General features: G+C 36.6%; 2 protein-coding genes across 2 annotated transcripts in view; one reads left to right on the top strand and one right to left on the bottom strand.

The window, feature by feature from the left end:
* Nucleotides 1–26,997, top strand: part of LOC125776534 (vitellogenin receptor-like) — a 93,233-nt gene that overhangs the window by 52,549 nt on the left and 13,687 nt on the right. The window lies entirely within an intron of this gene.
* On the bottom strand, nt 18,583–22,936 carry LOC125776536 (modular serine protease-like). The gene is made up of 4 exons (XM_049449120.1): nt 22,836–22,936; nt 21,652–21,842; nt 20,778–20,883; nt 18,583–19,207 (listed from the first exon to the last, which is right to left on the bottom strand). The coding sequence occupies exons 1-4, from the start codon at nt 22,850–22,852 to the stop codon at nt 18,721–18,723; spliced, it is 801 nt and encodes a 266-aa protein (XP_049305077.1). The 5' UTR covers nt 22,853–22,936; the 3' UTR covers nt 18,583–18,720.

Below are 26,997 nucleotides of genomic sequence, written 5' to 3'. Positions count from 1 at the left end.
GAAGTAAGCCAGCAATTACAAATGCTGGAACACGCTAATCACTGGAATGAAAATGAAGTTCGCATACTTTTCGATATAAACCTCGATATTGTCAAAGACAGTTTACATCGTCTTCGCTAAAAACTGGAAATGGTTCAATTTCGGTTGATACTTCCGGTGGTTCGATATTAATTCCATCTTCCCTTTATCAATTCACGAAGGATGAACTCATCACAAATGTTCGGACATTGGCCAAATTATCATAACTACGATTCCTTAAGTGCACACACAATGTTAGCTGCCAAAAATACTGATGTTGTTGACTTCAACTGGAAGATTCAAAGTCAAGTTCCGGGAGACTTGCGCTCATACAAATCGATCGATCGTCTTGACTATGAAGACGACGCCGTGAATTATCCAGTGGTATTCCTAAATTCTTTGGACAGGCTTGGTATGCCACCACATCATTTGCGTCTCAAAGTAGGATCTGTTTCCCCTCCGTCTCTTGGCTTATCAACAATTATTCCCATTTTATCACGGAATTCCACTTGGACTCGTTATTTTCTGTGCAGTGCATTAAGCTTTTGTTCTGCTGATCTTGCTTGCCACATTTTTGTTTCCAACTAAAATGGAATGTGCAAAAAGTACTCAAAAAAGCGTGTATAAGAATAAAGTGGTGATAAGCCGAATTCAAAATATTTTTTCTCAACATTTCATAGACGACGTATAACTTAACGCGTCGCACACTTTGCAACCTATATGGTAGATTGTAAACTATAATTTATGAATAATTTTTTATTGGAAATTTGAAATTCGGTTCGCATTAACCCTCTATCACTCAAAACTCTCATCGTGGAAGAAGGAGAGTGGGAATTTTGTTATAGAATAATTAGAGTGTAAAGTAATTCAAAAAAACCATCCCCAAGGGATTTGCGTGTTTTTTTCGAATGACAGGTAAGCAAAAGGTAAAGAGTGCCTCAGGGCACTTATGACAGTTTATGCCAAATATCAGAGAACGTACAATATAGAGAAGGTTCAACTACGGACAAGCGTGTGAACTGTCAAGAGCCATGAATTTTCTATTAGTGGATTTCACCACTTTTGGCTCGTCAGGAGAAATTTTAACAGAAATGAGTGAACAGAGCTGAGAATTCAATGAAAATTATGCTCAGAAATATACATTGCTTTTACAGACGCATGTTGGCCTTTTGGCTTATATTTTTATACGTTTACATGCTATCATATCAATTGATATGAATATAATTTTGCGAATTTTTGTGAATTCATGCAAAATTGATAACATTTAATAATAACGTTATCAACGCTATGCTATTTTCAAGGTAATATTTAAAGTTAATGTCCAAATAAAAGCTACTTTTTAAATATTTCTTATCTTTGATAATATTATATAATTTCGTATGCATGTACATAAATATGCTATATACTTACATATGTATATGAAATACTATCGTAATATCCTAAAAACATAATATATTACAATAATAATATACATACTTATGTATGTAAATCACACCTCTTATCATTTAAAACTTTCATACGCATCTATCCTGCAGATATGAATGTAATTACAAATCAATTTCAAATCAAGATATCATTTATCAGTAATATAAAAAGCGCGCGCTTCTCTATATTTACGTACACACATATGTTTGTATGTGCGTATGACATTGTCACACAAAAAATGTATGCGTACGCATGTAAATCAAAAAATACAAACATTCTTCTGCAAAAACAACAAAAGTCTCAAAAATCATCATACATACTTACAATATGAGTACACATGTAAATATGTGCGTATGACATTCCCACACAAACAATGCATACACAACATTACATACTTACATGCATTCACATGTGGATATGTCACCCGCAAAAATTACAAATATTGATTTACAAAAACAAAATCGTTTGAAAAAGCATCAGAAACCAATATGGCAGGCAAATTGCCGACGTCAAAATTTATAGTAAATTACACAACAACAAAATTTTCATTCATGAACGCAAACGTATTTTCAAAAAGCATATTCGATTCATTCATAAAAGCAGATGCCGTTACATCTCCCCGAGCATGCCTTGCCAACAAGCGTCTTTTCGCGACGATTTCAAAAGCTAAAATTCATAAATTGAATATATTTCTGAAATTTTATGAAAAAAGTGACAACCCCGCAAATATATATCTAGAATAAAATTGCCACCATAGTTTATTTGTCGATTTTCAAGTCAAGAAATACATATTTCAAAGAAAATATTCAATATTCCTCTGATTTATGTGTACAGTCAATCCCGGCTAAGTAGTACTCCGCTTAAATGAAAATCAAATCCCTCTCTCATCACTCTTAACAGCCTATATTATATCATGCTGCATCTCACGGGCTTTTTTTTTAATACATAAAAATTATTGTTTTAAGTACCACTCGCTTAAGTATCCACACTCGCTTATGTGCCATATTATATTTTTATTTTTAACTAACTACAAATATCTGCATCTTTGATTGTGGCTCATAAACGGGATTGACTGTATTTGTCAAGGAATGTAGAAAATATTTTGTAATTCTGAAATATTTTTATGCAGCTGCGTCGATATGTATAGAAGCTCACGCACAAACATACATATTTACGCTGGTTTGTAGGCGGAGCTGTACAGCGGCAAGGAAAGCGGTGACAATCGGCGGCCATTCGTTTATTTTTTTCGGCATAGCTTGGATTTTCTACCAACAATACAATGTTTGACTTTTTTACAAAACGTGAAGTTCGGCAATTTGTTGTCCGTGGCAACGGAGTTTTTGTATGAAACAATGGGTGTGTATATTTACACACAAATTGGTGTGTAGACAAATTTACAAACATTATGCGAAAGATTCTTTCAAATTTGTTTACATGAACACAAAATTACATACATATGTACATATGTATGTGAATATGTGAACTTTATGCGTACGGTTTTTGAAATCTGTTTACATGTACACAGAATTATATGCATATGACTTTCAAGATTTTATCAAAACGGGATCTTATCAAAAAAAAATTTATCAACGGGTATGGTTTTTAAAAATCTGTTTATATGTACACATAATTACATCCATATGCGAATATGCACATATGTGCGTCGGCTTGGTCTTCAAAATGTTATCAAAACCTCTAATGCCCAATATATACTCGTACATATGAATGTATATTTGTTTAGGTAATAATGGAAATATGACTTTATTATAAATTCCAGCAGATTTAATGGAATTTATCATTAAATAGGTCAAATTGCACATACATAAGTACATACATAGCTTTGTTATCAAATATATGGAGAATATCCATAAATTATATCCATAGCCGTTTGCGCATTGTAAATACGCGAATCTGTAAGCGTACATTTCTAAACATTAAAATTAGCATTATTTTTCTCACTGAAAATGCTCAATTCTGCTATTTTCGACGCTCCTGTTAAATATTGGTGAAATCCACTAATAGAAAACTCAACCCCTCCAAAAAGAGGAACATTTTGACAATCGGCACACCCTGAACCTTCTCTATATTATACGTTCTCTGGTTTTACTAGCGTGCAAAGCTAAAATTAATTTCACAAAAAAACAAGAAAAAACGTTAACTTCGGTTGCACCGAAGCTAAATACCCTTCACAGGTGCATTTCTGTTAGTAACTATGTGTTCAGTTTGTATGAAAGCTATATGCTATAGTAATCCGATCGGAACAATTTCTTCGGAGATTACATTGTTGCCTTAAAAAAGAATCTATACCAAATTTCGTGAATATATCTCGTCAAATGTGAAAATTTTCCATATAAGAACTTGATTCCGATCGTTCAGTTTATATGGCAGCTATATGTTATAGTGGTCCGATATCTGCCGTTCCGACAAATGAGCAGCTTCTTGAAGAGAAAATGACGTTTGCAAAATTTCAAAAGGATATCTTAAAAACTGAGGGACTAGTTCGTATATATACAGACAGACAGACAGACAGACAGACGGACGGACGGACGGACAGACAGACGGACATGACTAAATCGACTCAGCTCAACATACTGATCATTTATATATATATACTTTATAGGGTCTCCGACGCTTCCTTCTGGGTGTTACAAACATCGTGACAAAGTTAATATACCCTGTTCAGGGTATAAAAAATTCAAAACAAATATATATACTATATATATTGTTATCGGATTCTATTCAGAATTTTATTGTTGCAAAGGTAAGTAGTTCTTTTTACCTTTTACTTACAAGTGAAAGTGAAAAATTAAATAAAGTGTCGGGTGAGAAAACAAAATGGAAGAGTGCCTCAGGGCACTTATAACAGTTTACATGAAAATTTGTGTTTTCTTTTTATTGTTTTTGTTATGTTTTTTTTTGCAGTGCCTGCCACTGTTTTATAGCTGAAAATGGATTTTTGAAACCGAAACAGACGAAGAAGCTGATTTTAGTAGCGATGACGATATGAATGATCTGGATTTCGAACCTAATGAAATAAGCCCCGAAGATGAACGGTACATATCGGAGGTAGTTCACCAAATCGATGAAGACGAATCTGCTTTTTTGAATAAAGCGGACAATTCTTCGTTGAACTTGAGTGCAATCAAGGAAGATCTTCCCTCAACTTCACCAAATGAAGAAGTTGAAGAAGCTTCAGGAGAAGAAGGGCCATCAACTTCAACACCACGTTTGAAGCCACCAAAACGTGCCCGTTCCCCTTTGCCTGAATTTGATTGTAGTGGTCCGTCTATTGTGCCTTCCTCTGGAGATTTCAGCGAAACAGGTAATATTTCCAGATGCTGTATTCATTTTATTTGTGAATCTAAAATTCCATTTACTATACGTATTGAAGCAATAACCAAAGATTCGGCTGAGTTTTCCAAAATTATATGGCGAAAACGATCGATGTGTTTGCATGTAAATGAGGTTGCCTTCCGTGGTGACTCAAGCCTACCATCTTCGATCAAAGAGCTTGAAACTCCGATGGAGATATTTCGTTATTTCTTCACTAAGAAAATGGTTGACAAGATTGCTTTAGAATCGAACCGGTCGATATCAACTCCAAGTTCATAACATCCGGCGAAGAAATTTACAAATACATTGGCATTCATGTTTACATGAGCATTTATCGCTATCCCAATTTGGAAAGCTATTGGGGCTCAAATGCGTTTCAACCAATAGCAAAAACGATGCCTAAAGCAAGGTTTATGGCGATAAAACAATATTTGTCCTTTCGTGATGAAAACACTAGAGCCAAAAAAGGAGAGCCTGGTTATGATGCGTTGTTCCGTATTAGAACGTTGTCTGATTTTTTAAACACACGGTTCGATTCCGTAACCAAAACAGCCCGATTGTGCGTCGATGAAGAAATGTGTGGCACCAAAATAAAACATCATTTACGCCAATACATGCCAAACAAACCACACAAGTCAAATTATTCGTGTTATGCGATACAGCGGATTCGCTTATCGCTTCGAGGTTTATAATGGTGCTGCGACAATGTGATCTTACCAGGACAACCAGATCTCGGAGCCACGTCGAACGTTGTTGTTCGTTTATCGCAAACTATACCAAACTTCAGGAATCACATTTTGTATTTTGATAATTTTTATACATCGTTGCCGTTGTTGGTATTATTGCGAGCTCGGGGCATATTTATTTTAGGCACCTTACAAATTCCTCGAATATCCAACTGTAAGCTTCCAAATGAAAAAGACATAAGAGACGAACAACGAGGCTATTCATGTGAGTATATGGGAAGAGTATATGGTGTTGACATAACCACAGTCTTATGGAAAGACAATAAATGAGTACGATTGGCATCAACATACGTCGGCGGTCGAAAAACAGTAACGTCAACGGTAGGAAATATAGAGCCAAGCAAAATGGTGGAAACTCTGTAAGAAGTCGCAACCACAGTGTGTTTGCTCCAAATGCACTCTTCATTTGTGCTGCACCAACGCAAAAAACTGTTTTTTCGATTATCACCATAAAAATTCATTCTTCTTTCATCTACTCTGTCGTGTATACCACATCATATATTTGGCATAAACTGTCATAAGTGCCCTGAGGCACTCTTTACCTTTTGCTTACCTGTCATTCGAAAAAAACACGCAAATCCCTTGGGGATGGTTTTTTTGAATTACTTTACACTCTAATTATTCTATAACAAAATTCCCACTCTCCTTCTTCCACGACGAGAGTTTTGAGTGATAGAGGGTTAATGCGAACCGAATTTCAAATTTCCAATAAAAAATTATTCATAAATTATAGTTTACGATCTACCATATAGGTTGCAAAGTGTGCGACGCGTTAAGTTATACGTCGTCTATGAAATGTTGAGAAAAAATATTTTGAATTCGGCTTATCACCACTTTATTCTTATACACGCTTTTTTGAGTACTTTTTGCACATTCCATTTTAGTTGGAAACAAAAATGTGGCAAGCAAGATCAGCAGAACAAAAGCTTAATGCACTGCACAGAAAATAACGAGTCCAAGCGGAATTCCGCGATAAAATGGGAATAATTGTTGATAAGCCAAGAGACGGAGCCAACGACGGAAATACCAGGAAATTTTTTGGTAGCCCAAGTTTGGAATGATGAAGAAGTGAAGACGTGTTTGTAAGAGAAATTTTTATACAGAAGATAATTCAAATATAGTACATATCTTGGATGCCAATATTTACATTTTAACTGGAACTCAACTGAAAGTATTTTTGCACCATCTCCTTATAGTCGTCCGATGTACATATATGTATATATATATATATTGTATAAAAATTGACTACATCGAACGACTATATCCTATAGTTCATATATAACCGTAGTAAGGCTTAGTAAAAATAAAATATTTTTTTCTGGATTTTTGGGTAAAATTTCATAACGATATCTCAACGGAAAATATTTATGGTCGCGCCTCCATACAAGTCCAACCACTGTGCATTGTTGAAAAAGTTTAAGAGCTATTACAAATGTTTCCCATTTTAAAACCAATAACTCTTGACAACGAACCAAGTTTTACTGCCTCTCAATTTTAAATGTATGATGCAACGCCTCAAAATCGAAATACTTTACTGTGACCCAAGACATAGTTCGACAAAAGGGTAAATTGATCGAATACTCTAATCAAGATTGCTCGTTGTATTAAAGAAGGATATTAAATAAAAAGTGACTTCCATGCTATGTTTGAAATGGTATTAAGTGCTATTGTTGGCGTAGTCGGCGGATAATGTTTTCATTAAGCTAAAACACTCCCTTTTTTGAGAGTTCCCACCTTTTTCCTATTGCTCTCTGTTGCCACTAAAATAAGGACAACCTTGTCTTCGTCCCTGCCTAGACGAAGCAAAAGATCGGTGGGGGTCCCATTTGAGTGCTGTATATTAATTTAAACGATCTCCATCCTATAAACTTTTCTCTAGGGGCGACTTTCACGCCATTATCAGTGTACTCCACCGATGATTTTATACTTTTTATTACCCTGGTTTGTATTATAGCTCAAAGTGCTATCGTGGAAATACATAACTAACTATCACGTTGTAAATATCTGTAGACACGGAGAGGGTTTTTAGCGCACTCCGTATACTAGGCCAACACAGCGAGTTGAAGGTATTCTATTTTTGACGTCGAGTTTTCCCCTCTAATGACCTTTCTAACCAGTTTTTTCCTAGGGTCACCACTGCGATTGTATATCTTGCTTTCCTGAATCCAAATTTGTTTGGTGATAGCCCGTCGGCGTCGTTAATCGCCTGACTAGGCCCCCCGCTCTCTAAGAACTTTAATGAGTGGAAGCACGGTGAAAGCAGAATTACGATGGGAGGCGAAATTTCCACCACCAGGAACCTCTGTCCGAATGCTCCGGCAATTGATAAGGGAAAAACATGTAATGGCAGCGAAAGAGCTGAAATCTAATTGCCGCTAAGCAACGAAAATCTTAGCGTAGCACTCTACGTAAGATTGTTGAACAGGAATGTGAACAGCATACTAGCATTATTGAGTGCGTTAAGAGAATTCTGAGCGGCGGAGATAAGTGGGATCGGTGCCCAATCTGTTTTGAAGCGATGGAGGTCGCAGAAGGAGGAAGCCTTCGTCGACAAGAAGACACGGACAGGGGCGGCACCAACGTTTAGCAAAAAATGTGTAGCGGCGTTAATTTCTTCAGGTGGTCGGCGGAAAAACCTGCCAGGACTGAAAGTTACAGATTGCACCATGGACTCCACAAGCTGATAAGGTGTGCTGCCGACAGCCATCCTTTATAAGGAAGCTGTCTAAAGGGTGGGGTAAATTTTAAAGGCTAGAAGCGATAGACCAGAAGAGGTAGCTGAAGTGGATCTACCACGATGCCCTCCAGGTCGTATCTGGGTCCCACCATTCTGAACCCATTAACGAGTGTAGGATTATCAGGCTGGAGGGGACTGAGGAACTATGTCGGCAAGCGCTGATTAACCTAAATAAGAGGTTCTTCTGTCCTATAGCTGATCGACGGATCTGTGTTCGCAAAGATGGAGAAAAGGCCTTGGATGATGAAAGTCCTGCAGATTATTCTCAATCACGCAAAGCTGTTTCCGCCAATTTTTCGCTTCCTAGAGACAGACGGACGCTGTCATTATTCAGGAGCTTCGTGGCTTTTTGAAACACGGATTGAGATTTATACTAGAGGAATTCGATCGACCCGACAGCTCGACTCTAGCTAGCTGGACGGAAAAAAGCAGCTTAGCTGCAAATCCCAATAAAACTGAACGGTTTTAATTATTATAGGGTTTGAAATTCCAGAAAGGGAAATTACTGGGTAGTATTTGTCTTGTGAAGGGTGCTCGATAAAACCACACTCGGTAAACAGCTAAAACGTGGTTAACGAGCAGCTGTCATTGGCATCAGTGGTGCACTAACTACAACACCAAGGATAATATTTTATTCTATATATGGTATAGCACCCGTGGGCATTGCTAAGTTCGAGTGCAATCGAACACTATATATTCTTGCAACCTGCAAAAATCAAAGCCAGGGAAATACCTTAAAGTTGAAAACATAAACCAGAGGATCGGAATAAAATGTTCGCTGGGTTTAACTAAGATACATATCATCACCAATCAGACGATGTAATTTCACTCCAATGTTATATGTTTGTAAGATGGGAACTGTGTCAAGTCTTCAGTGAAACACGCTCTCTCATTTTCATTGAGAAAGTCAACTACAGTATATACTTGTATAATATTATATATACATACTAGCTGACCCCGCAGCCATTGTCCTGCGTGAAATTATGTAGTTTGAAATGAAAAGAAAGTTAAATTTATCATTTCATTTTTTTCAATGTAACGTAGCTTTATAAACAACATTTTTCAGTTTCTGTTCCGGTGTACAGAAAAGATGGTTTTCGAACTCGTGAGCACGCTACGGCCATGTGAAAAACATAGCATTTCCAAAATTATGCCTCACACTATGCGACTATCTTTAGGTCCTGTTGACTGTCATCTCAAATTCAATTTTCACTGAAAATGGAATACGTTTGAACTGAAATGGCAAATCGTTAGAACTCAAAGGAATTCGTAGGATCAAGCATTCTATCCCTTTGTACTCGATAGGTGCGTCACAATCAGTCGGGTTCCATTACACAGTTTCGGAGCATGAAGATTGGGAAACAGATCCTACTTTGAGACGCAAATGATGCGGTGGCATACCAAGCCTGTCCAAAGAATTTAGGAATACCACTGGATAATTCACGGCGTCGCCTTCATAGTCAAGACGATCGATCGATTTGTATGAGCGCAAGTCTCCCGGAACTTGACTTTGAATCTTCCAGTTGAAGTCAACAACATCGGTATTTTTGGCAGCTAACATTGTGCGTGAACTTAAGGAATCGTAGTTATGATAATTTGGCCAATGTCCGAATATGCCGAACGTTTGTGATGAGTTCATCCTTCGTGAATTGATAAAGGGAAGATGGAATTAATATCGAACCACCGGAAGTATCAACCGAAATTGAACCATTTCCAATTTTTAGCGAAGACGATGTAAATTGTCTTTGACAATATCGAGGTTTATATCGAAAAGTATGCGAACTTCATTTTCATTCCAGTGATTAGCGTGTTCCAGCATTTGTAATTGCTGGCTTACTTCTCCAAAACTTGCACATATTCCCATATACCATTCACAGTAAGCAATGACTCAAATAAAGTTGAACCGCGTACATTAATCAATAGCAACCGAAGGTAAAAACAATCGTCGTTTTTCGGGTGAATTGTGTAAATTCGTCCTAATGCATTAGTTGATAAGACATCTGGATGTCAATCTACTGGTTGGCCTTGCTTTCTGCGTAACTATTCGACGATGCATTCCATGTACAATATCAAGGTATTTTTGAATAGAGCAATGTTCTCACAAACGCATCACTGACGAAAGTTAAGAAAAAACTCGTCAATGTTAATTTTGTTGCTGGCGATGTTTCCAGTTCCAGTTTCTCTAAATTAACTGCGAGACGCACAACAGTCGGAAAACGTTCATGAATTGCAAAACTAAATATCCTACAAAGCGCTTTATTACAGTTCACGTATCGACGGTATCTTTCAAGACCAATAATCGCCATGTTGCTTCCTTTGGTGACGTACTTCCAAACGTATTTTATCGATTACACCAAACTGCAATACTCAACATTGACATGCATTTTGAATGTGAATTAGACAACAATGGCGAATATGGTACGATCCATATGTTGTCAACTTCGATACTCACGCCTCTAAATTGAATGCTGAATATTCTGTTTGGTTGGCACTTGTTCAAGGCTGCTGTTTCTTTTTCATTGATAGTGTTTTTTAAATAGCGAGTTCCAAACCCAACGCACAACCCTTAGAATGGATGGTTTGCTTTCTCACTTTAGCTCGCCTTCAAACGGATGTTCTTTGGCTATGCAGAGAATACTTGTTCTAAGACCGCAAGTCGTGAGCTGATTGAGCCATATGTAAAAGAATGGTTTATGACTGCCGCAAGCCAATGGCAATCAGAGAACTTTCCTCACTTGCGTGAACTTCTACACATGACTCCGTCCTCCATTCCAAATTAGCTGATAAAAGAATCAATTAATTAATTAAGAAAAATTTAGTAAACATATCGAAAGTGTGCTATATTATATATAGATGCATATTTTCTTTCACAATTGGCAACTAATTTGTTTGCTTTCAATATTCTGTTCTTAGATTTTCAGCTCAAAGGCGGACTTGCAGCTGCACACACAAATTCACATGCGCGAGGCCAAACCGTACAAGTGTACGCATTGCTCCAAGGTAAGGTTCGCAAACTCTTCCTACCTGTCGCAACACACACGCATCCACCTGGGTATAAAGCCGTACCGCTGCGAGATTTGTCAGCGCAAATTCACCCAACTGTCCCATCTGCAGCAACACATCCGCACCCACACCGGCGACAAGCCATACAAGTGCAGACATCCCGGCTGCCAGATATCAATGATAGATGATATTTCATGATTTATATATTGGTGATGGTATGTGAAGTACCTTCATGAAACCAAAAGACCATCTACTTTTGTTAATAATATGGTATTGCTAAAAATGGATTTGTAGAATTGCGTCAATACTACCCATATCTCCCATGGTTTACGTTATTCTAAAAAACTTTATGCACCTCAAAGTAGTGGGCCGGCCATCAAAATTATTCGTCTCATCAATTTGCGCCAAATCGAGTTTGCATATATAGAACGGGGATCACACAAATTAGCGCCACAATACAAGTAATCATATCATCACTTGACCGACGGAAACCGAGATTCCTAAATCAGCTAGAATCGGTCCAGACTATGATGAACCACTTTGACAAACTAATCACCAATAACAAGCAAGTAATAATAAAGAAACAACTCGAGGATGGATATCAAGCTTTCTAAAATATCCAACGATCTACGGAACTCTCTTAGAAAATATAACTATCTTCGTAATGAAATAGTCATTAGTTTCCAAAATCAAGTGAGGCTTATTAAAGAATACTTAAATATGGAATTCAATTGGTTAGGTCAAAAATAAGTAATTTTTTACTCTTAAATGAAGTTGGGTGAAATGAAGTTAGAAAATTATTTGAATCAAACAATATGCCACCATTGTCAAGAATTTTTCAAATAAATATATCCATTTTCGATATATCCATTTTACACAACACAATGAAACTTCTTTATTTTATTTAATTGATTCAAATTCAAAAATTCAAATTGTCTATCGAAATTAGTTAGGGAGAACTATCACTTTTCACTCTTAGCAACGCTGATCAAAAATCACAGATTGAAGATGTTGGTAACAGCCTCATCTTATCAGTCAAATGGAACAACTTCAACAGTCATGAAGAGGGAAGTCACTCGGTTCATTTTGGAAACGACACCGTTTATCGAAAGCAAAAAATTTATCAACTTCGAAACAATAATTATAAAGTCCGAAGAGGTTACGTGGGTTTCCCCGGGTAAAAAACCGTCTGTTTTCAACAATTATTTCTCATATAAAAATGAAACATTTTATTAGAATTTTTATTTTTACAAACAAACAGAATTTAAAAGAAATTCTGGAATTTAAAAAAAAAATTAAATTCGGCCATTGTAACGGCATTTCCGGTCACCCTAGGAAAGAAATGTGCCCGCATTGGCAGAATAACTCCCAGCAGGATCATCTAAAGTGAAAAAATACGTGTTTTAATTAAAACCTTAACTTACCGCTTCCATAAAAAGTATGTACTCTGAAAGCCAAAGAAATGGAAAACCTTATTGACTGCTTAATAGTTAGATTCAAAAGCCTTTTAGATATTGACAATGTCGTGCAACATTTGAAGGTCAAACGTGAACTTGCCCACTGGCAGTGCCATTGGGGGCAGAAGCAAAATTCTGAAAACAATAAGTTACCGTCTAATGTTTTGTGGAACGTTGCAGAACTGCGATGTAGACCTATACTCCATAATTCACAGTTTTCTTCGCATATTCTGCACACTTCCTGTGACGAATGCGAGCTCTGAACGCTCTTTTTCGACACTTCGCCGAGTAAAATGGGGTTTTCAATCCCTCTGATAGCGCGGCGGTCTTTTTTATTGTGACAAAAATATGGACGAATGCAGTGACGGTGACTTTGTCCATAAGAAATATATTACATACAAGCAACCGTTATTGTGAACAAAACTATTATACTTTGTAGCTACAAGTCGCAAGAGTATAAATATAAAGACGTATGAACGAGTAGCACTGCCGCTCCCACTCAATTGATAAACTGTTTCGTATCACACAATTTGAAATTCACTTTAAAAACTGTTTGCTTAAGGGCTCGAGATAACGCAACAATTCCAAGAAATTTATTAACTACATATAAAACTATCCTATATAATATTTGCATTTATATAGCATATAATATGAAATTAAATAATATGCAAATTTAATTTTAAACAAGTCAATCTCTGGAATTGCTCTTTTCATCAAAAACATTATATTATATAATAAATTGGTGATAACACGAGCTCATATATACAACATGCATAGATTTCACTTATACATATGTACATACTCGTATTATATTAGTTACTTGGTTATAGAGAGCAAACCGAAAACAGTGGCGCTTATTTTAATAAAGTCGTTTTATTTCAGATAATGTTATTTTTGTATTAAAAAATAATTATTTACCAATACATATACATATTTACCACATAATTTTCCATTTTTGTTATCAACTTAACGATTTCAGTTTCAATAAAGCTACATTTTCAGAGTTTCCAAGGCAATTGAATAGAATTCTGCTATAGTTTCTGTAAAGTTCAAGGTCTCTTGTTATCGCGAAGGTCGGAGGCATTCTCTCTTCAATTTGGATATACTAGTGTATTAGTAGTTGTTATAATTATATTTTGACAAACACGACGACTTCAGAATTGAACTAGACCCAGATGATAGTATTTATGGACTGATATACTTATATTATTGAAATCGAAGCGTTGACGCACTTTAAATGGTTGAAATATAAGTCAGCATAGGCTCAGAGCGAAGCAGCAATAACATTTCTAGGATTTCGCACTTTTGAAAAATACGCAGCTAAGATTTAGAAGCAAAAATCCATCGAACAATATATAAATGAGAGCAACTTTTTCAGCTATGATTTTTCTCTGAATGCTCAGGTACGCAATTTGATTCTTCTTCCGTCGCAGCGGTCGTAGTCGGACCACTGTCACGTCCACAAAATGTTATTAATTGAAAAACTATAAATTATCGTAACTACTAAGCCGAAAATTACGATAAACAAACTGTTATTTGGTAGAACGAATCGCAATAATGAAGCACATGTGGCACATTGAAGCAACTTATATCACCCAAATTGTCACAAGACAAATCACGATAATAAACACACCTACTACCCATAATATGGTTTTATTAAAAACTATCTCCAGTGCGATAAATCAATAACTACATCAGCCAGAGACATGAAGTTACATCACACCAGGGATCATACAAGAGAGCTTTATAAGAGCCGGTGTCAAACTTCACGAATGTCAACCCAATTTGGTATACAGGATTATTTTCACATTCCCATTATTTCACATTCCGGTCATTGTATCAGATATACACATAATGGAAATAAGGTGAGAATTCTTTCCTGAAAATAGGATATCTATATGTTAAAGATGGGTTAAATCGGCTAATATTTCCGTTAGCCCCCATATACCTATACTTAATATAAAATAAAATTTTCAAACCTCCGGCATACGTTATATCCCATATATCAGCTAATATAAAAATTATCTTAATTAAATTTAATCTCTGCTAACGAAGCATATCTGATCTAAATCTTTTCCGAGGCGGTGAAGTTTTGCCTTGGCCCCCATATAACTAATATCAGGAATTTCAAACATCCGGTTGACTTTACTCTATATATGTATGTATGTATATGTATGTATGTATATTGCTGATGGTATGAGAGGTAATTTAATGAAGATCAGTGAGCTTATATTTCAGTTAATAATGTAATATGTAGTAATGCCAAAAAATAAATAAAATAAAGTCAACACTACACCTATGTATGTAGCTCCTTTATATTTATTAAAATCTTTTCAAACTTCCCCTTGGTTTTATACCTATAATGAAAATTTTATTTCAAAGGAAAAACTGCTACGGAATTAACAGAAATTGTAATTGGAAATGTTAACAGGTCCGCTGAGTACTTAGAGGACGCAATTTTCTGCGACGAGACGAGGATAGTGTTATATTATCATGATGGACTAAACAAAGTTTGGAGAAAGTCAAACAGAGCTCTGCAACAGAAAAACATCATACCAACAGTAAAGCTTGGCACGTTCACCGTAATAATGTAGGGTTGTATTTCATCAAAATGGGTCGACCAACTCAATAAGTCACTTATTGTTCCCGTCCTGTTATATAGGGGGCGATGGCGTGGACAATGACATCATCTGCTGAGTCGGCCTAGCGAGTGTTAGAGAGAAAGGTAGTTGGCGCAGATTGTGGAGTTTTCTTTTTTGTGGATTGGGCAAAGCTCGGCCGGCAATCCATCGGACTCGCCGCATTGTTGCTCTTCAGATGGATAATTGCTTGTCGGGCAATGAAACGTCTGGTCCATCGTCATCGATTGGGGAATCGGGTTCGCCGTTCCTGGCGTTATGGTTTCACTGCCATTCAGCAGGTTGGAGAAGTGTTCCATCCATAATTTAATTATGATCTGGACATCATTCACTTCATCACTTCTGGTGATTCTACAAGGGGTTCTGGGGGTTGTACAATAGTATGCTCTGGTCTTGAAACCTTCTGTTAGTCCCCGCATGTTTGCCTAGAATTTTCGAGCATTACCCCTGTTGGCCAACTTATCCAGCTCTTCATACTCACGCATTTCGGCCTCTCTCTTTTTTTCTGAAAATGCGCCTCGCTTCCCTCTTCAACTCTCGGTATCTATCCCATCCCGCACGTGTTGTGGTTGATTGCAACGTTTGCAAGTCGGCAATCTGCTTTCTCTCCGCTGCAATACGGCACTCCTCATCGTACCAGCTGTTCTTTTGCTTTTTCCGAAAACCAATGGTTTCATATGCAGCTGTACATAAGCAGCTTGAAATGTCGTCCCAGAGTTCTATTATACCGAGTTGCTGATGAGTGCTCTCAGAGGGCAGGAGTGCAAGTCGAGTAGAAAACCTTTCTTCTGTTTGTTGACGTCCGTCTTTTGCTGCACAGAGGTGGGTGCGTATCTTGGCTTCAACAAGATAGTGGTCCGAAACGATGTTAGGACCTTGGAGGTTATACACGTCTAAAACACTGGAGACATTTCTTTCATCTATCACAACATGATCGATCTGTTTGGTGGCTTTTCCATCTGAAGACAGCAAGGCAGCTTGATGAATTTTATTATGCTTGAATCTAGAACTACAGATAACTATATTTCGGGCCCCGGCGAAGTCGATCAGCCTCAACCCATTTGGCGATGTTTCCTCGTCGAGGCTGAATTTACCGACTATTGTGCCAAAGATACCTTCCTTGCCCACCCTGGTGTTAAAGTCGACAAGCACGATTTCGACATCGAAATGGTGCGCTCCAAGTGTTCATAAAAGGCATCATTGGTCACATCGTCCTTCTCATCCGTCGGGGCGTAAGCGCAAATCAGCGATATGTTGAAGAACTTCTCTTTGATAAGGATTGTGGCTAGACGTGGACCGAGGTGAATGCCAGAACTCCGCGATAGAGTCTCTCTCACACACCGAATTTGCGTTCCTTTAAATGACACAAGGACCTACTCGTCTCAGTCCTTGTACCGTCAGTGGCATTTCTTCGACGTCGGTGATGTCAGTCTTTATTCTAACGAGGACATCAACCAGCTGGGCAGCGGCACCTTCCCAATTAAGGGACCAGACATTCCAGGTTCATGCCCTCAAATCATAACCCTTAATATATTTGGAGGGGTCGTCATCAAAAGGGGGATCTCTCGTCCGAGGCTGTTGATTAGTTTTCATTGGTATGGTTTTTTACGTGGTGGGTCCTAACCCAGTGCACAACCCTGAGTTGGGATGGTTCGCCTTCTCACTTTGGCTCGCCTTCAAACGGATTTTCTTTGGCTACCCAGAGGATACTTGGTCTAAGACCAGAAGTGGTAAATGCGCCAGAGACGAAAAATTTGCCGCCGGAATGGTATGACAAGGGGTAAAAATTGGGCGATGGGCGTGACCGATCTTGACAAAATTTGGTACGTGCCACTCTTTTAATATTCCTATAACCACAGCTACTTCCCATATAGCACAATTTTAAATCATCCACTTGATTCGTTCAGTTTCCAGTACAATAATTAAGAATCAATACATATAACGGGATACAACTTTGCACGAATAATGCCTTTAGTGTGTGCTACGACCATAAATTGTGTCTAACAAAAACGGCTCAATATCGTAGGTACCTAATATTTGGACCCCGGTATCTATATTTGACTTTTGACCGAAAATAACGGTCAATATATGGCATATACAATTGAAATTCAAAGAGCTGAGACCCCATATACATACGTATTATAAAGATTTTCGAACTTTCGGGTGACTTTGTACCGCATATATCGGCCAATGTGTGAGTTATCTCAACGAAAATGAAAGAGCGTATTTTACTTATAAGAGTGTATCCTTGTGCCTAAAATAAATAAAATTAAAAAAAAAAACTTAATATGGCCCCTATATAACTATTATCAGGCTTTTTGAACATCTGGGTGGTCTTTGGGTGTTCAAACGCTCAAAATCGTCGATATGCAAGAAAGGGTCACTTTCCGAGAAACATATGAGGTGATGGGGGTGCTAAAGACGACGGTTACTGGAATACAACGATAGAAGAACGCTATATTATGCCCGTCAGCAATTACGTTGAAAGAGGTCAATACATTTATGATAAGCACCTGCGGACTCTCCACCCCGGCAATTGTGGGACAAGTACAAAAATGGTTTTATACAAAGCATTTGCCGATACCAAGGGATAAATAACACCACCCACCGAAGGCAAAATTTTTAATGAAGCGCTGAAAATTATTAAGGTTAAAAAAAATTTGCGATTGGAAAGTTACTGCCCGATTTCAGTATACTTGCCCCACAAAGGACGGAAGCTGTCCACTGATTTGGTCAGAAAGCTTGATTATGATATCGGATGTTGGCTGTAGTAGTCGCGGTGTTCTATTGCAATGGATCGCAGCTTGCAAGACAATCAAATCTTGATGGGTAAAGTGGTCATCTTGCTGACGAGATAAACGTATGCCTTAAGGCCTCGCATTTGTCGATTAAAATTGAGCGGTTACAGCTGAATACCAACATGACGGTCTAGCTCTTTAATTATCAGGTGTCTGGAATCTTCGCACAAATGCTTCTCGAGGTCGGTGTATCTGTCATGCTGATGCGTCCAGGCCATCATTCATATTAGAAGAGCACACAAAGTTATTATTGTAATGCTTAAAATTTCTTCTAAAAATGGCCTTCTCTATCACAATAAAGTATCCGACATTCAATTCAATAATTCTTTTTTTGTTTACTGGGCTGTGCTATAAAATGATTTCAACTCTCCCGTTCTGTCAGTCATCAAATTTTATAAATGAATCTTTCCGATACTCAAATTTAAATTATTTTGCTTCTCAAGATGAGAATATTTATTATTTTTACTTTTAATACTCAATTTGTTTTCCTAATAAACCGCGGGTCACACCGGGGTACAGCTACTTTATGTATTTATTTCTTTCAATGTCGAAATTTTGAAATTTTTACTTTTCCATTACATTCATGGGTAGATCCATGTCATACAAAGGTTCTTTGTCCAAGATAATTGTAATTTTCAGTGATTTTGGTATTTGGTTAAACATGACGGCAACAATAGGCTCGTTTGTGCATTTTACATTGCGGCTGGGCTTAAAAATAAGTATGCCAATTATATAGTTCACGCCGTTGCTTTCGGCAATGATCCCGCTTCCACTATCTCCTTCGCACAGGGTTTCATTTCTGTCAAGTTTATATGCGGGGCGCACACAAATATACGTTTCATTCAAATTGGCGCCGCAGTTATGACGAGGCAATACATCCAGTTCGGTCTTATGAAATACATCTGTGACTTTGTTTGTATCTTTCGGCCAACCATGAAGAAATGCTTTTGTGGAGCTTGCAATGTATTCGCTCTCAGTTCTACATATCGGTCTTATGCTCTTACTCAAAGTAAGTATTTCGCTTAGTTTTAGTAGGGCAACATCGATTTGTCTGAAGTGAGAAAAATTGTTGAGAAACATTAACCAGAAGTACTATATAGAAATGCTCGAGTAATTGCTTAATACTAAAATGATGTGCTTTCGAAATGTCCCCAAAAAATTGTTTTAAATACATGGTGAAGACTATAATAACGGGCTTTTCAATAGATATGCTACAAAAGTGGACCAAAAGGGACATCAAAAGACGACAAATTTTTTCTAGTTCTTTCGACATTTCTCTTCAGTAAAGTATGTCATTTTATCATGGAAAGATATATGATCCAAAAAACGAATCGAAATTTTTAAAATTTATTACCAAAGCTCGGAATGGCCTCAATTTTACAGGTAAGAGCGGGGTTTTCAATAAGAGCGCAACTAAAGTTTTTTTTTAATAAAAAAAAAGGCTTGAGATAACAATGAATTTTTTATTCCTGTAACAATACATCCGTACCTCCTCCATGAGTAACCATTGCATCCCGAAAAAATTACGGTTTGGTGCGGTTTATGGACCGGCGACGTCATTGGGCCGTACTTCTTCTGTGATGATCGAGTCCGGCACGTTACTGTGAATGGGACCCACTACGGCTCAATGATAACCGAATAATATGGACTTAAACAATATGTGGATCCAACAGGACGGCGCCACAAGTCATACAGCGAATGTCGCATTTGATTTATTGAAAACCAAGTTTGGAAAGCGTGTCTACCGTTTACCGAAATGGCCCAGTCAATTGGCCGTCTCGCTGGTGAGATTTAACGGCTTTAGACTGTTTTCTGTAGGGCTACGTCAAGTCTATGGTCTGTGCCAACAAGCCAGTGACGATTGTTGAACTTCGTACGAATATCGAACTTGAAATTGTAACAGGATCGGCCGATTTATGCTCGAAAACCGTCGAAAATTAGGTTCTCCGTCTGGACTTCCGCAAACATGCCCATGGTAGCCATGCAAAAGAAGTCGAGTTCCATACATAATGCCATCAAATGTACTTCCACAGGAATACATAGTTTCATTGATATCCCAAATGTAAATATGTTTTATATGTATAAAAAAACTTTTGTTGCGCTCTTATTGGAAAACGCGATACAATAAATTTATATAACGGCCTTAAAAAGGCATCGGCTTCGCTTAAATACTGAAGAAAGCTCTCAAAGCAATGGTAGTTTCAGAGCACCATTAATTATGGTCAAACATTAATATTCAGCAAAACGGGTCAAACAGTATTCGGTTCATTAATAAATTCAACCGCATGCCACGCCAGAAGCCCGAAAATGGTAATAAAAATGCCTGCTTAATATTCTAGTACAAAATTTGTTGTTTGGTTTAAAACGTGTTTCGATGCTCGATGATTACATAATGGCATGAAAATTGACATAACTATAAGTTGTTCAAGCTAAAATTTTTTTGTTACGTTGAGTAATTGATTTATGTAATGGGTGTACTCAGGAACTAAGGGAGTGAATGACTTGTTCACAATATGGTGCATATTAAAACTATCGTCGATATTTTTTAGAGTTATTAGGCCAGGAACGCTTGGTCAATTATGTATTATAAGAGCAAGCTATATACGTGGACATATACATACCCTCCTACGATAATCTCCGACACATTGACTGAATTCCCCGCGATTATCACTACAACTTTGTCGACGCTAAGAGCTGGTTCATCTTCAAATTGGACGCAATGTAGAGCTGCAATAAAAACGAGTATGTAGTCAACATGCAAAGAAGGGCTATTTTACTGAAACTCAACCCAATTAGGGTCAATTTAATACAGTCGGTTATCTATTTTTGGTAAAAAGTCCACAATAGGTACTCAGGTACACATAATCGGTATCTTGACATTTATATATATATTGCGCATATTGATGACATTATTTGTGTAATTTTTTGTTATGATAACTTAATGGTTATATGATTTGTATACATGAATATGAAAGAATCAGTTGGATTTTAAAATTTTATTATGTGGGAAGTATATTCGTCCATTGTAGGTCTCTAGGAGAGGATCCCTTTTACGCCCACAGGAACTCCTGAATGTTTCATGGAAATATCTCAATTTTTACTCAAGTTTTCGTTTGCACAGATAAACGGACAGACAGAAAGTCATACGGATTTCACGGATGTCATCCTAATTATTCACAAATATATAACTGTATATAGTTGTAGGTGATGCAAACAACTCTTAAGTGAACAAAACTATTATACTTTGTAGCAACATGTTGCGAGAGATTAAAAATTCGGTAACAAAACAAATTGGGACCTAACTATATGCTATTTTTTAATGTGGATGTGGTATAATTCGGTCCCATTCTCCCAGCTGTTTAGGCACATTTCAGTTTTATCTGTTGAGCTGCGGATTCACTCGTATTTGATATCTCTCTTTCTCTATGTGAGTTAAACGTCCCTCACATTTATTTTTTCGAAGATTTGGGAATTTGATGGAAATATTTTACTCACCAGTTATCACAATACTTGGAGAGACAATAGTACCTCCGCACATCTGGTTCAAATATGTTTTGACACCTACGTGCCATGGTGCTACTGATGCGCTATCTGATGCGTAACGACCGCAAATCGGTTCGCAATTGGCTTTCCTTTTACTCCAATTTTCATCGCTTTTGCAGGTCATTTCATAGGAAGCGGAATCGCTGATTTAAAAGATATATAAAAAAATAAAATGAAAAAACAAGAAAAAACGTTAAATTCGGTTGCACCGAAGCTAAATACCCTTCACAGGTGCATTTCTGTTAGTGACTATGTGTTCAGTTTGTACGGAAGCTATATGCCTTAGTAATCTGATCTGAACAATTTCTTCGCAGATTACATTGTTGCTTTAAAAAGTAACCTTTGCCAACGTTTGTGAAAATACATTGTAAAATGTGAAAGTTTTCCATACAATTTTGATACATGATTCCGATCGTTCAGATTGTATGGCAGCTATATGTTATAGTAGTCCGATATCGGCAATTCCGACAAATGAGCAGCTTCTTGAGGAGAAAATGACGTTTTCAAAACGATATCTTAAAAACTGACGGACTAGTTCGTATATATACAGACAGACGGACGGACAGACAGACGGACATGGCTAAATCGACACAGCTTGACACACTGATCATTTACAAATATACTTTATAGGGTCTCCGACCCTTGCTTCTGGGTGTTACAAACTTCGTGACAACTTAATATACCCTGTTCAGGGTAATAATAATATAGTATGTGTGGTATAGAGCGGAAGAACAATTAAAACCTCATACAACGAAGTCATCTAACTATGAAGTCTCGATATCGTAAACTACTTGTACAATACTTATAATGACATACACTTAATTGGATGAAATAAAAATTTTTGTGACAAGGCGGTACTCATACTGCATAAGCTACAAAATGCTTCCCTCAAAAAAGAAATTAATACAATTGGTAAAGTTTTGAGAACACGAATGATGCGCCCTGTTCCGGAAAGTTTTAAGAGCCAGTGAAGCGAGTAAACATCGCCAAAATTCTGAAGAATATACTTTTAGATATTTAAGAATACTTTATTATAAAATAATCTGAGTAGCGCTCAGTCTTTTAGCCATGAGGATCCTAATACCGTAGAGTCTTTTAGAACTTATAGTATTAGATCGGTAATACTTTATACGAACCCTAGTTGTGCCGGCATTTTATAACTATCAGCACACGACACTTTGGCAATCGTATCGGGTACTATATTGTTACAAGGAACCCCCGCTCCTTCAAACGAGCATAGGGCATAATCGGATACAGTGCGCCGGAACTATCTTGGCGATACCAAGAAGAAACTGTTTGACAGTCACTTATTAATATTTATGCAACTTACGATTTGACTATATATTTTTATAATACTAAAGATCTATTGTGGAATAGTTACCTGGAGACTCTTCTGAGAATTGATAAATTAACTATAAATCTGGAGCAGCTTAATAAAGTTTGGAGATCACAAAACTTCGCTCCTCTCTCCCTCTATTGTATAAGAGTATTGTGTTTGAGATACATGAAACGAAGTTAATGAAAGAGATTTTAAGATCTTAAACTTCTATCTTGATGCATAAGTTTAAGCTACGCTAAATAAGTGAGAGCAGTTGATAACGGTAACGGTATATAAAGTTCTTGACTCACTTAACCCTACTTCCAGTTGATCCAATGTACTATGATCAGTGGCTTGTTGCAAAGGACGAACTCACTGTGTTAGAAATGGTGTTATGTGAAATGCAATCAACGACTTAAACTCAAATTACTCTCATATAAACTCAGTTATTCTTTACTAACTGTAGGGTTCTCTTCCAACCAGTTTCTTTTTAACAAGATAGTATACAATTGAATATGAAGTATTCACCAAGAGGTTGTAGTTAGAAACACAGAAACTTTCGTTATTTTCCAATCGTTTGGCTAACCAACTTACGAGTTCATACGATTTAATAACACCGGTCAACATTATTTTTTAGCATGAGCTATACATACCATATTTTCGTTGCTTTTATACTACGAAATACATTCTTCTTCATATTTTTTGTCTGCAATACTGCCTTAAAACTGTACCGGGATTTTTTCTCCTCATTGCTAAGTAACTTGGGGGAAAATATCACAATCCAAATTTTTTTTGTTTTTGAGGGCTTATATCTGTAAAGATTCCAGCTGTTATTTTCGTCCCTGAAAGCTTTGCAAAAAAAAATTCTTCAAATAGCTGAAAGCTTCGAGCTAATGATTAAGAGCTTTTGAAAATTGTTTAATAAGACAAAATTTAGTATGTAATGATGGCATTAGTACAGTTTTAGGATCGACAATCGACCTCTTTCATAATGCACTTTCCCACTTCGTAATATGTGAGCCGAAACATTCCTGCTATCCCATAGGGAAAGGCAACAGGAGTAGCATACCAGCTCGAAGTCTCCAATAACGAAATATTTAACTCCCGTTAATAGCATTTGAACTCTCGTAATTATAATTTTCTTTGAAATATACGGAATGTGCCAATAGGATAGATAACCCGTGCTGAAAAAAAAATTTTGTTGACCTGTGTAATAAGTAATTGAGTACCGAAAATCGTCATAACCTAAAATAAAAACTACATTTAACACAGTAGAACAAAATACTTCTTTCGCTAGACCCAGCCGTTTTGTATAATACATTCTACTTACTAGGATTTGAATTGATCAACACTTTTCATATTCTCAACCAATCAAGGGTCATCCGTATTGAGCTTCAAATTTAAATTAATGTTATCGTTAAAAACTTACATTTCTTTATCCTTTTTCTCCAATAGTTTAACATTCACAAAACATAAAGTACTCGCTTGAAATGGGCTGTCATATAAGCGCATTAGGGTGGACTGGAGGGCGATTCCAACCAGCTGTAGGGTTGGAGGTATAGAGATAACATTTAAAAAAATTTTACTCACAAATTTGTTGTTCTGATTTCCAACATGCCATTTTCAGTTTTGAGTCATCTTAAACTAATAAGCATAGTGCTCAGCAAAATATTCTAATGGTTTTAAAGTTATGTACCAATTTAATCTTTTTGAGTCTAATAAATCAACTATAGAAGTAAATACTACGAAACAAGCAACTAATTAATGAATTTTATAGTATTTTTGCCGCCCTGTCACCTGTTTTAGTTTAATACTACTGCAACGGTTTTTTGGAAAGCCTGCTACGCATTTAAAGTTTTTAATCAGTTAAAATGATAATTAGAATGTTTGCATTAAACAAAAGACAATCTGATGCTTAATGGTTTCCACCCACCTAGTACCACAATTATTTAATGAAGGAATTACTTATTTGAAGCAGCGAAGTGAAGTCGGTACTGTCTGCTTCGGCATTGTCGAAGTGCTTCGGGAACGGATTTTAACTGCGCCGACATTCATTGTAACTATGAGACACGCGATCTATGTTTCTTCTTCATCTTTCGGTTCGGTAATAGCCGAGTACGCGATCTATACTTCTTCTTCTTCTTAACAATATCCTTGTTAATATTTAAGTTAATTAAAAGCCATCTTCGATTCGTCATATCTGCGCTCGCTTCTGTTCTCTTGTCCAAAAAATTAAAAAAATTGCACATATTTAAAAGCAACAACATGGTTATCGATTTGAATTAGTTTAAATGGCAAACGAATGTAGAAATTTCTTTTTTTTTCTTCTGTTTTTAAAACTTAAGACATAAAATCAATTATAGTCATTTATAGCAAGCAAAAATAAAGGGTTAAGCAACATTTTTTAAAGCGAAAAAAACTTTTCTCCATTTAAAAAGAATTAGTACATCATTGCGCATGCGTCAGAAAGCATGTGAGCGGATTGCTGCAGCAAATTTGTTTTTTCCATTTGCTGGAGTGTAGCACCTAGAATCGAATACAGCTAAAGTTAATCTGTATGTATGGAGGTTAAATTACAGATTTTAATCAACATTCTTACTCGTTTACAGAATTTCACAACTGAATGCGAAATCTGCACAAGAAAAAATAAACAGTAAAACAAAGTTCCATACTAATCGCCGTTTATATGAACTTGCAAACTTTCTTCAACTCGATAGTTTGGCTTCTACATAATAAAGAATTATTGCAGCATAATTTCTGTGGATTTTTATTTATTTTTCATTACTAAAAATTTAGCATGAAAAGACTGAACAAATGAAATTTAATACAAGATTGACATCAACATCAAGAAATAATTAACTTAAGTATGCCTAAATGCGCTGGCTTTTGCGGCATTCAAACCACTCAAGCTTACAAGCACCTTCACCTTTCTGCTAAAGAGTAATACCGAAAACAGATTGAGCACCAGTAGATCAGCGCTCATAAGGAACGCACTGGTGTTAAACAGTTCCACTGATGCTCAAACAAAGTGCAGCAACTAACTAACTAATCCGATTGATTGATTAACTAATCAATCGACTAAACCGCTATGGTTCATTGAGAAATACACAGAGAACAGAGAGCATAAAATCAACACATTTAAAATAGTGAATTTGTGAATTTAATTTATCTAGAGTAATGAAAGATAGCAGCAGGTGAGCAGTGAAACCGTTACATGTAATTTTAATGATTTTTATATGTGTGTAAATTGATTTAAGCGCATTTATGTAAAAATGTTAAGTAAACAAAAGGGCTAAAATACAAACAAATATACATGCAAATGTTTAACTGTAATTTATAGTTAAGTGTAACTGTAAACTAAATATTGGTAAACTGCTAAACTAACAGGAAACGAAAAAGCCGTCACAGTGAGAGAAGAGTGTGCAGTAAATATGGAATGGCGTTGCCAGCTGAACATATGGGCATACGAGCATCACTTCAACTAAATTTTAGAAATAAAAGCGTACAACAAAACATTTGCATTAAAATATGTGAAAATATGTGTAAAAAACAAAGAAGAAAGACCTGCTGACATACATATATGTATGTATGTATAAATTTACAGTTGATGAAAAGAATTAAAGTTAATTAAAATAAAGCACTAAAGCATCCCTAAATACAACTAAGCAACTTTGATTGTAAATCAGCATTTTTAATATGTATTTATATGAGGAGAACAGGGTTGCATAACTGCGCCTCTAACTGTATTATAAGCATTTTAAGCTAATAACGCTCATGAGATGTATGTATGTATGCATGTTTGTATTTCGAAAATGTACATTACTTAAAATTACGAGATAAAATAATCTTCATTAAATGCAAGCAAGCGCTTGCATGCACTTAACGCTGCAGTAAAGTAGACACTGAGTAAGAATTATTATTATTATTTTTGTTTCTGTGAATTCTAAGCACTGCAGATTCACATATACATACATCTGTAG

This window comes from Bactrocera dorsalis, chromosome 2 (assembly GCF_023373825.1).
Source record: "Bactrocera dorsalis isolate Fly_Bdor chromosome 2, ASM2337382v1, whole genome shotgun sequence".
In the NCBI taxonomy this organism is placed as follows: domain Eukaryota; kingdom Metazoa; phylum Arthropoda; class Insecta; order Diptera; family Tephritidae; genus Bactrocera; species Bactrocera dorsalis.
The sequence above is the reverse complement of the archived record's forward strand: the minus strand, read 5'-3'. Positions and strand labels throughout refer to the sequence as shown.